This window comes from Sarcophilus harrisii, chromosome 1, assembly GCF_902635505.1.
Source record: "Sarcophilus harrisii chromosome 1, mSarHar1.11, whole genome shotgun sequence".
NCBI classification, from domain to species: Eukaryota; Metazoa; Chordata; class Mammalia; order Dasyuromorphia; family Dasyuridae; genus Sarcophilus; species Sarcophilus harrisii.
In genome coordinates this window covers 623389444-623401614 of record NC_045426.1, presented here as the reverse complement: position 1 = coordinate 623401614, position 12171 = coordinate 623389444, and the positions used below count along the sequence as shown (strand labels likewise).

General features: G+C 38.6%; 1 protein-coding gene across 1 annotated transcript in view; it reads left to right on the top strand.

Annotated features, from left to right (window-relative positions):
- Positions 1-12171, top strand: part of NDRG1 (N-myc downstream regulated 1) — a 75411-nt gene that overhangs the window by 12503 nt on the left and 50737 nt on the right. Inside the window, exons 2-3 of the mRNA XM_012541831.3 lie at positions 8286-8364; positions 10723-10758. Of these exons, the coding sequence (XP_012397285.1) occupies positions 8302-8364; positions 10723-10758 (99 nt within the window). The 5' untranslated portion in view covers positions 8286-8301. The remainder of the gene's footprint in view (positions 1-8285; positions 8365-10722; positions 10759-12171) is intronic.

The following is a 12171-nucleotide window of genomic DNA, read 5'->3' as shown; positions in this document are numbered from 1 at the left end:
GCCATTTATAGGTTATTTGGAAACTGTTAGACTGCTATGGTTATTTTGGTCCATATGGCACCTTTCTGTCTGTCATTTTAGTGACTATCCATAGTAAAAGAGCAAGAAATTGAGTCAGAAGGATTAAGGGACTTGGCTTTATTAAAGTGATAGAAATTTATTTCAAGACAAGTAAGGGTCAGAACAGGATCTGGCATCCCACTATTACATCTTTCTACCTTAATATTGTACCTATTTCTGTGTGTTCAGTGCTTTAGCTAGTATTTTCCCAGTCTTGTCTTTATTTCTCTTATTACTTATGCATTAGATGTCCTTTGCTCTTATTTCTACCTTATGACCTTAGTTTTCCACCCCTCCATCCTTTCCTCCCTTCCATCAGTCAAGGTAATGAATTTTCTTCTGTTTATGTCTCTCCACTTAACTTACCTTGTAATAAGTCTATATCTCTTAATGATATTAATTATGAATATATTAATATTAAAATATCATTATATCATTAATATATTAATAATATTAAAGTCTTCATCACTTAATAATAATAAATGGCAACAAAATGTCTCCAGTACTTAAATACAAAATGTCTCATTCACATTCTTTCACTTTAATCAATATTAATAAAATTAAACAGTCTTCATTTAATAATATTAATAAACGGCAACAAAAAGTCTCTAGTACTTAATACAAAATAAGTTTCATTTGCATTCTTTCACTTTAATTAATATTAATTGATAATATTAAAGTATCCATTTAATAATATTAATAAATGGCAACAAATGTCTCCACTACTTAATACAAAATAAGTCTCATTTGCATTCTTTCACTCCACACATCCAGTTGGTTGCCAAATTTTATTCTATTTCCATAACATCTTATGTGACTGACCTCTTTTCTGCTCACACAGCTACCATCTTTATTCAGTCCCTTATCAGCACAACCTTCAAATTGGTTTCTCCCTGACTCAAGTCTCTGCTGACAGGGGTGTCCTTTTATAGTTAAGTCTCCTCATTAAACTCCAGTGGCTTCTTATTGGTTCAAGAATAACAAAAGTAAACTCTACTATTTGTCTTTTTAGCCTTAAATAAACCTGAAAATTAACCCTTTCGTAAACTCTATACTCTGGCCAAATTGTCTAATATCTTACAGGTGAGAAACTCTTGAGTCTGATCTCTTTTTTCACCTGCTGCATACTTTCAAAAGTGGTTACATCAATTTTTAAATTGAAAGGAAATTTCATCTAGTCCCAAATTGTTAAATAATTGGACATACTCATTCACCAAACTTTTAATTAAGTACTTATTTTGTGCAGTGTGCTGGGCTAACTTGGCTAGATTCTGGGGCAATAAATTATTTTCTCAGACATTCAGTATCTGTCTTATCCAATGTATAGTTTCCAACTCTAAGATACATTCCTTGCCCTAATGCATCTTAGTCTTAATAGGATGAGATGAAAACAATGATTACTGTAATATGCAGTAATAAAATATGGACTCTGGACTCCACAAGGTTACAACCTAATAGAGGAAGGTGTGTATAGGGGATGAAATATATAATGAATAAGATGTGCTATTTCAGAGAATACACTGGGCTCTGTCTTAAGATTGCATTTGTCCCATATATTCTGTTCTTCTTGGGTTCTCATAACACTCCTATAAAATTAGGCAGGCTTAATGCAGATTGAAATCCAAGGGAAGAAGCCAAATCTTTATAGCTTTAGAACTGGAAGGGATGTTTGAGATATAGACTCCCAAGCATGAAGGATGGAGGGAAATGGCCTTAATCTTGGGGGGCAGAAATCTGAAAGATGAAGAAATTTGCTCTTTTGGAAGTCATACTTTTCATCACTCTATATATCACTATATATCACTCTATTTTACCAGTGAAAAAACTGTGACTCAAAAGTTATACCAGGGCTTCCCATTACAAGTGGGTTTCTTCCCAACTCTTCCCCTTTCTTCCATTATGTGTAGATTGGGCCCCTGTCCCCAGATCTTTTACTATGTGGGTACCACTGCCACAGGCACAGTGGCTAGCCCTTCTATTATTCTTGGTTCTTTAAGCATAGCCAGTTCATCTTCTTTTGCAGTCATACATCTTTGATATGTCCTTTCTGCAGCTTATTTGCTGAAAGATCTGTAACATTTTACTTACCATCACCATGAATGAGCCTTTCCATCATCTTTGGGGCCCTGCCATTTTAGTTCTTTAGAGCCTGGCAATATATAACTCGCCGTCAAGTTAACAAGTGTTTATTAATTATAATATTTACTAAATGGCAGGCACTGTGCTAAGTGCTGAGGCTACAAAAATTGGCAGAAACCATGGTAGTTGCTGCCCCACTCACATTCTAATGGGGGAGACAACGGACAAATAACTTTATATGTAAGATGTCAATCTTGCAGCTCTTTGGCTTTTGTGAGATTAGAGAAAAAGGGGCCCAAAGAGACTTGAGTGGCATGTGCCCAGAAACACAGCAGAAGCAGGGTTATCTAGAATCCAAGCTTGCATATGATTCATGCATCTACCATCTCTCTTAAGTGGGCTTTTGTTTGTTTATTAGATAGGACACTGAGTGTGAATCAAAAGGACTTTTTTTCTTTCTTTTTTTTTTTTTTTCTTTAAGGGAATACTGCCAGGCCCCCAAGATTTGGAATGTCCCTGTGACTGTGTAGGCGAGGTATTCTGCTGGCTGGGCCCTCATGACCACAGGCACGCTGACTTTGCAAAGCCCCAAAGGGGAAAAAAAAAAAAAAAACTTTTTTTCTCTCTGTTCCTGCCCCTTCTCTGTTACCTCCCCTTTTTTTCTATCTACCCCTCCCCCCAATAGAAAAACTTGCTGATCCAACACAAACTTTGTCTCATGAGAGATGAATAATGAAGTCGTTGGGGTTGTCTTCCTGGGGAAGTGGTGCTGTTGCTACATGGAGGAGCTCAGCCCAAAGTAGTGGGGGTGGAGGAGACAGTGAGCACATATGCATGTATACACAGTGTCCACTTTGCAATCAATCATCAGTTTATTTTTCAGGAATTGGATTGAGATCAGCTTCTGCCATGGAGTTGCCTGAGATAACTTTATTTATCTGGAGATTCTCGTGGAGTTAGGGAGATAGTGCTACTAGGGAGACTGACAAGGTCCAAGTTATTGAGATGCTCGTGGAGTTGGGACGATAGTGCTACTAAGGGAAATTGACAAGGTCCAAGTTATTGAGATTCTCGTGGAGTTGGGGAGATAGTGCTACTAAGGGAAACTGACAAGGTCCAAGTTATTGAGATGCTCGTGGAGTTGGGGAGATAGTGATACTAAGAGAAACTGACAAGGTCTAAGTTACTGAGGTTCTCGTGGAGTTGGGGAGATATTGCTACTAAGGGAAACTGATAAGGTCCAAGTTATTGAGATGCTCGTGGAGTTGGGAAGATAGTGCTACTAAGAGAAACTGACAAGGTCTAAGTTATTGAGGTTCTCTTGGAGTTGGGGCGATAGTGCTACTAAGGGAAACTGATAAGGTCCAAGTTATTGAGGTTCTCGTGGAGTTGGGGAGATATTGCTACTAAGGGAAACTGATAAGGTCCAAGTTATTGAGATGCTCGTGGAGTTGGGGAGATAGTGCTACTAAGGGAAACTGACATGGTCCAAGTTATTAGGGGTAGACTTTCTTGGAATGGAGGACAAAATGGAAGTGATGTTAGATGCCACTAGTTTATTCCTTTCCATTATGCACCTTGGGAAAGAATTCAGTGGAGAAGTGACTTTAAAATGCCCTACCTGAAGCTAAGCTCTTAGAGGTTAATCAATTAGTAAGCATTTATTATTTCTTTATTATGTGTATCTGGTGTGTCCCAGGCATATTTGGTAGGCTCTGGAGACAAGCAGAAAACAAACAGGTACTACTCTGAATCCATGCACATAAATATATGCAAAATATATAAAGAGTAAATACAAAGAAATTTTAAAGGTAGGAGGAGGCATAAGAAGCTAGGAAAATGACATTGTTATATTATTATACTTATGCAGACCATATTATAATATTGTTAATAGTTAACATTATATTAATGTTACTTTATTAATTGTAATCAAAAATGATAGATAACATTTATATAGTGTTTACTCTAAGCCCGATACTGTGCTAAGTATTTGACAATTATTATCTCATTTGAGATTCACAATAACCCTGGGAATTTGGTGCAATTATGATCCCTATTTTACAGATGAGGAAATTTTAGCAAACTTTTGTTAAGTGACCGTATTTAGATGTCCAGGAATGAAAGGAACTGCCTCAAAAGTTAAAGAAAATCTTTTATTATTGTTATATTATTAATTATAATTTTGTGGATTGTGTTACAATAGTTAATAGTTAACATTAATATGTTATCTTATATATTATTAATTATAATTAATATTTATGTAGTGCTTACTATATGTCAGGCACTGTTCTAAGCACTTTTACAATTATCTCATTTGAGATTCACAATAACCCTGGGAATTAGGTGCAATTATGATGTCCATTTTACAGATGAGGAAACTTTAGCAAACTTTAGTTAAATGACCTGCATTTAGATGTCCAGGAATGAAATGAGTTGCTCCAAAAGTTAAAGTATCTACAAAGTATACATAGGTCTCTATGTTGACATGTTTCTAATTTTATAAAGTCTAGGAAGGTGGGTCAGAGATTTGGGAAGAGGGGAACAGCACCATTAATAATTGAGGGATTTCTGAACTGGGATTTGAACTGAGAATGGGCAGGATTCCAAGAGGCAGAAATTGAGAATTTTGCAAGTGTTTAGGCATGAATAAGCAAAGACATTGAAATAGGTGTAGTGAATGCAGTAAATGAAGACAGAGCTTGAAAGGTAGAATGCCAGGTTATAGAGGTTTTTGAATGCCAGCATCAGGTGTTTCCTGTATGCCAGTTAACCACTGGGAATATAAATACAAGGAAGTCACCCTCTTCTGCCCCTCAGGGAGCTTACATTCTAACGGAAAAGACAATATAGAAAGGGGAGCTCAGAGGAAAAGTTGAGGTACCTGCCCAGAAAAATGGTGGCAAGGTTCAGAAAGTAAAAAGCATAAGGGGAATAAAACATCCCTGATCCAGGATTATCTTTTAAAAAGGCAATCCCAGGAAGGAACACCTCCATGGGAGAGGGCCAACCTGGGGGTAGAAGTTCCAGGAGTTGAGTGTGTTGGGGATGTGAGGAATATCTGAAGACCACACTAGTCCATTTATTAGCTGTGGAATTCTAAACAATCAACTTTCTCGGCCTCTGTTTCTTTGCTTGTAAAATCAGGGCATTTGCTTATTGCTGCTAACCTTATTAATTCAAGTTTACTTCCAATTTGAGTCCTTGCTTTTTTTTTTTTTCTGCCCAAAATCTACAGAGGAAAAAGAATAACAAGACATTCATTTGTTGCAGTATGTAAGGAATCTGGCCTTTCTGGGGGTAGGGAGAGGAGAGTGTAGGCTGGAAAAAATTCACAGCAATTGGTAGCAAATATGTTTCCCCTTTCCCCATGCAGCCCTCTCCTTCAATGGCTGGGATTAATTTCTAGCAGAAGCTAGCCTCTGTGGGCCTTGGTGGTGGCAGGGTGGCAAGGACCTTTGCCTGGCACACAGCAGGCCTGACTTCCAGACCAGCCTCTGTCCCCCTGCTGAACTGGTGATTCCCAGCAAATCCCTTCTCTTGAGCAGCTTGGGATTTTCCGACTTTATCATGAGGTCATTGATTTAGGTGATCTCTGAGGATCCTCCCAGCTCTGACCTTCTGTGTCCCTGGGGTCCATCAGCTAATCTGAGGGCTCATGGTGTGGAGGGATGGGCAGAAACTGTGGGGAAGCCAATCTTGGGGTTTTTCATTGTTTGTTTTTGCCTCCCACTGGGAGACTGCCTGCTCACCCTCTACCAGAGGCAGCAACCCAAAGACTGGGACCATGAATACTGAAAATGCTTCCTGTTTCACAGCTTGTATCCTCAGCTCCAGATAGGATTGGCTCCCCATTGTGCTGTAAATACCATATTTAGATTTCTCTCGGTGACTTCTTGCTTTTTTAGCTAAGGTCATAAGCTGGGTCTGCAGACCCCTAGGGTCTGTGCATAGATTTCCTGGGGTACATGAACTTGAATGAGAATCTCTCTTCCTTCCCTCCCTGCCCCGTGCAAGTGTGTGTGTGTGTGTGTGATATATCTATATATAATATAGATACTCACGTAGATAATGTGTGTATATATATATATATATATATATACTCATAATATTTTTGTGTAAATCTGTGTATATAAATATACATAATATTTACATGTATATACACATGTATGCATGTACATATGCATATATATTTTTGTTTCTATAAATCTGTATATATACATACACATAATTTTGTGTTTATAGAAGTCTGTATATATGTATATATACACGCACATTGTATATATAAATCTATATATAAATATACCCATTTACATATGCACAATATATATATTTTTGTGTTTATATAAATATACACACGTATATTTTATTACATAAATTTGTATATATATACATATATACATGCACACACACATACACACACACACATAAAGTTATAATATAAAAAGAGAGTTTTTATTTTCACCAACCCCTAATTGAAGTTTCACATTTCACATTTCACATAACATTTCACAGTTATTTAAAGGGAAGAGGTCTGTGGTCTTCACTTGACTGCTCAAGCAGGCCCTTGACATCCAAATAGTTCAGAACCACCTAAAGCACCCAATTTTCAATCTCACTTTTCTCTTTCTTCTCCTCTATAGTCATTTAGTCTATATTGCCAGATTGGACTAGATACATGCAGACACTTGTGTCACCCAAGTTATTAATTGGGCTTGTGAAAAGGAAGGTTTGGGTGAAACAATGTTAGAAAAATCATTTAATTCCTTTTTTTTTAATAAAGTTTTTCTTTTTAAAAACACATGTATAGATAGTTTTTAACAGTCATTTAGTTCCTTAGATCTAAAGTTAAACAGAAAAGAAACTGAAGACTTTGGAGAAGGGGGAGAAACGGGGAACTGGAAGATCTTTGATTTAGTATTTTAAAGACATTTGTAATTACATTTTGATCTTGGTGTACCTGTACTGTCCTTTAAACTTTGCTACATTCATTCATGGTACAATGAACAAAGTGTTAGATTTGGATCTTCAGGTTACTGGAAGAAGGAGGTATGAGGACATAAAGGTATATGGCTTTAGGCAAGATGGCTCAGCTCTCTTGAGCCTCAGTTATTTCTTCTTGTGAAATATGGAAAATTCTATGTGAAATTTGCCGTAACATTCCTTCCAGCTCCAAAGCTGGTATGAAATCTCAGGGAGTCCTTGCTCTTTGTAGAATCCTACTAGTAGACTTAAAAAAAAGATATATTAAAGGTTGCCTGCCCACAAAGAGATTATGGTCTATCAGACAGATGGTCTAATATTAAATGGCCTTAAAACAGGCTGTTTTTAAGCTCCATGAGAGAGAGAGAAAAACAGCTGTAGGAACTGTGAAATAGAGGGGAAAGGTCCTGTATTTGGAGTAGGAAGATCTGGATTTTAGGCCCAGTATATTCATGAGGTAACAGGTTGACTTTAAGCCAGGCCTTTCACCTTTCTGTGACAAATACTTGTATGACTTCTCTTATAGTTATAAAGCTCAGTTGAGGGAATGTGAATGAATCCCTTTGGGATATGTTAGAAAGTACTGTACAAATGGAGAGGTTATCCCTGGGAGACTTTACTTTGTCCTATACTACTCTTCCCTACTCTCCCCTCTCCCCTTAATTCACAAAAATCTCTTATCTTATGAGCTAATAATGGGCACCTTGAAGGCATTACACCATCACAGAATGTTAAGAGTTGTGGGGCACCGAAGAGCATTTAGTCTGGACTTTTCATTTTGCAGGTGATGGAAGCATGGATTTAGCGCTGGAAAGAAACCTTTGAGACCATCTAGTCCAGACCTCTCATTTTATAAATAAGGAAACCTAAGGTCAACAAGATTCAGGTCACTTGTTTAGCAAGTAGCCGCATCAGGAGTTGACCCAAATCTTGACTCTATTCACCGAGGCCCAGGGACAGGAATCGAATGTTACTTCTGAGACTCATTTGCCGGCCCTGTCCTGTCAGGATGGGAGTGGGGTGGGAATTACAAGTGTTCATTTAGGGGTCTTTGAGCTCCTCCCTCAGTACACCTTTCTACTGGGGAGGGGTGAATATAAGGGGGAGAATAAAAATCTGGAACAAGGATTACTGACCCTCTTGTCTTCGGTTTTCATTCTTTTCAGGTAACAGTCTGGGACCATGTCGAGAGACCTCCAGGAAGTGGACCTTGCAGAGATCAAGCCTCTGGTAGAGAGAGGAGAGGTAAGAGGAAAAAATTTGATTTTTCATCTTGGGCAATCATAAACCCTAAACTGTTAGCTTTTGGAAAGCTTGAGAGATGTCTTGTGTGAGAAATTATAAAGTGATTAAGTTTTTGAAATGGGAATCTGGTGAACTAGGTATATTTGTGTTTATTCATTACCTTTTATTTTATGGTTAAAATTTTAAAAAAAATTAGTAAATTCTGAGAACAGTTACTTAGAGATGGCCATTTTTAATCTGGTAGTCTTTGAGGGAGTATTTTTTTTTTTTTTATTAATTCCTTTCTTTATTTGCCCAGTAATTTAGTTAGAGACTAATTAATAGTAACCTGTATAACTGATCACATAGTATTATAGAATGGCTGAGCCAGAACAAGTCTCGGAGATCTAGTCCTGCTCCTACCCCAAACATAAATCATCACTGCAACATCCCCAATAAAAAACAATTGTCCACCTTTACCTTATTTCTTTTGCTACTCAAGTTGGATGATTTCGGGGAGTTTTTCCTTCTGTTGAATGAAAATTTGCCTCATATTTTTCAGCCTCTGGTCCTAATTCTGTCCTATGGGGCCAAGGAGAACAAGTCTGATTCTTCTTCTGTGTGATGGCCCTTTGAATTTTTGGAAACAGCCTTATGCCTCCCCGGAGGTCTTCCTTTCATAGACTGCATGTATACCCTGAGTTCCTTTAGCTCATCCTATGAGGTAGTATGGTCTCTAGCCCCCTCCTCATCCTGATTGCTCTGGAAATCAACTTATCAGTATCCCATCTTAGACATGTGACAAATAGAGATTATTTCCATAGTTGATATTTTAAACTCAAATGCAGGGTTTTCTTTTAATTTATCCCCAACCTAACTTACCCTGGCCTGGCTAAATTTTTTTCTTCCTGGTTTCAACCCCTATTGCAGCTTATTGAAATCTTTTGCATCCTGGGGTATCTTTGTCTTAGCTTTTCATTGTCAGAGTAGGTCATCTCTGTTGGAACCAAGTATTCACTCAGGCCCAGTGCCAAAGACAATACAACTGACCCTAGTATTAAATGTACGATTCAGAAGTATGCTCTGGCATCTGTGAAGGGTCTCTCACTATAGTTCAAAATGAATCTTGGAAATGAAATAAATAAACCTCATCTTGTTCAGTTTTGGTTACTTAGTAAGTACTTTCTTGGAGAAAGATTTATTTCTCTCCTTAATGGTTTAAAAGAAAGCTGCTTCCTCGGAATTGTCACAGTTATTCATTGCCTTGTTTAGTGTGGATGACTCCCCCCACACACATTGTACCCATTTCCCAATATTCTAAAAGGGGGGTGACTGCCTGCCTGCTTTTAGGCAAAGCCCTGGTTCATTCCCTTTGCCACTAACCTAAATTCCCAAACTCTGCTTTTTTGTTAGAGAGTACTGTTGGTGTAAAACTATTTTCATTTTTGACAGAAATTGAATTTTTAAAAAATCCATTTTTCTTGCTCCTGATTCTCCCTATTGGGGCCTCATTCCCAGAGTGTGGATTTTGTTATTTCCTCCAGTCACTTCCCTCAGGGCTTTGTCAAAATCATTCCCAGAGAAACAGCTCTGCTGATGTGGTGTTAGGGGCTCTTCAAAATCATGTGGATTTTGAAACCATAGCTGAGCAGTTAGCAGAGTGTATGACATCACTTAGCTGCAATCACAAGAGATAATATTTGTTAAGAAAGAAGCAAGGAAAGGAAAAAAGCTAGTAATTAGCCTATGCTTGGTACACAGTATGTGCTGTATAAATGCTAATCTTTCCTAGTGCCTGAAAACAGTGCATCGAATGGAAATTGCTTAAGTATGGGGGTAATTCCAGGAATGGTGAGGCTCCTTGCTGGGTCACTGGTAGAAGTTCAGCCTTCCTCCATTCTGAACAGGGAAGAGGGACTGACATTATATCAGTCAGCATCAGATATAGCCACCCTTCGGTGGAGCATTTTTTATCTCTTTTCATTGGGGGAATCCTCAACTTGTGGTCTAACAGGAAGAGAAGGAGCAGTGATCCTGGAGAAGTCATATGTTTATTATCCCAACCCATTAATTGGTACCCCTTGCTTTCTGGATGTGATCCCTCTGCTCCTTGGTAGTATGTAGCCCCTGTCTGGTATTTGTTATTGTAACAGTTGACTTTGTTGGTTTGACCTGTGACATTTTTAAATGCCATGCAACAGGTTCCATCTGAATTTAATGGGTGGATATTCTCCCAAAAGGTGTAGAAGGGAGAGTAGCTGGGGGCACAGCTATCCCAGAGTAGACCCTCTTCCCTTTGGGAGGTGCAGACCCTCAGTCCTGTGCATTCTCCCTCATGTATGTGTTTGGAGGAAACTGACTGTGATCATCTCTTTACAGACCATCACTGGCCTCCTGCAAGAATTCGATGTTCAGGCAAGTAAAAAGTTTTCCCCCCTCCCCTTTTTCTCTTCTTTTACTTTCTTTGAAACTGAACACTATTCAAAACCCTTGTAGGAAGGGGAGAAATCAAACTAAGCTTACACCTCACCTGGGGCAGAAAAAGTGTGAAATGTTTTGAAAATTGTCCAAAGAAATTGAAGTCCTCCTCTAACCCCTGAAGCAAAATGAAGAAACATTGGGGATACTTGGTAAAAAAGGCTGGGGGCTGAAAGAAAGGCATGGACATTTCAGTTGGGGCTTTTTCCTAGCAAGGGAACATGGCTGGAGGGTCTTGAGTTTTGACAGTCCCACAGGAAAGTGAAAGGCCTTTGCTTGGCCCTGAGTAGAAATCTGTCCATTTTTCTCTCTGTGCTGGGGCAGTTCTCAAGGGCTCACCTGCAGAAGTGTGTGCCCCTTATGAGAATGGGGCAGCAGGAAGGGTGATGGATGGGCAGGGCCAGTTGAAGAGAAGACACAGATTTCAGATGTTTTTATTCATCCACTCAACACATACTTAATTTCCATGGTGTAATGTGCTTGGCTCTAGAGAGAAAGGATGACTGCTTAGATAAGATAGGATAGATAAAATAGAATAAATATGTGCCACGTATTATGTCATGTTGGGAATACAAATAAGTGCAAGTAAGACAGTACTTGTCATGAAGAAGCTTTCAGAAGCACAAAATGGAAGGATTTAAACTCAGCAGCACTCAATCTTCTGTGAACTGTGTTTGGCCGAGGCTTTATTTTAGCCTAATCTTTCCTCTTGGGGCTCAGTTTTACCCTTCTGATAAAGGGGTTTGTATTGATGTAGCTTTTAAGTTCTCCTTAGTTGTAGAAATCTTGAGTCATTTCCACATTTGTTATTGTTATTTGTCTGATTTTGTTGACTCTATTTGGGGTTTTCTTGGCAAAGAGACCAGAATGATTTGCCATGTCCTTCTCTGGCTCATTTTGCAGATAAGGAAAGTGAGACAAAGGGGGAGGAGGGGGGTAAGTGACTCGACCAGGATGACACAGCAAATAAGTGTCGGAGGCCAATTTTGAACTGGGGAATTTGAGTTTTCCTGACTCTGGGCCTAGTTCTTTATCGCACCACCTAGTTAGCTGCCTTATTTACACATTATTGAGACCAATATCGGAGCTATTAGAAATCCCCTAATGATATGGTTGCTTAAAACTGCTAATTATATGTTTCCTTGCTGTATGGTTCTGCTCTTACAGAGATAATGGGATACTGAGGCCTTAAGCACTGATGATGAGGATAATGACCACTCTGCATTATACAGATTGTCTAGAGGGTTGTCAGAGTATCTATCTTCTAATATTTTTTCAGCCCTCGGAAGCAAAGAGAGCCTGTATGACATCTGTACTTCACAAGTGGGGACACTTAGAGATTAAATGTCT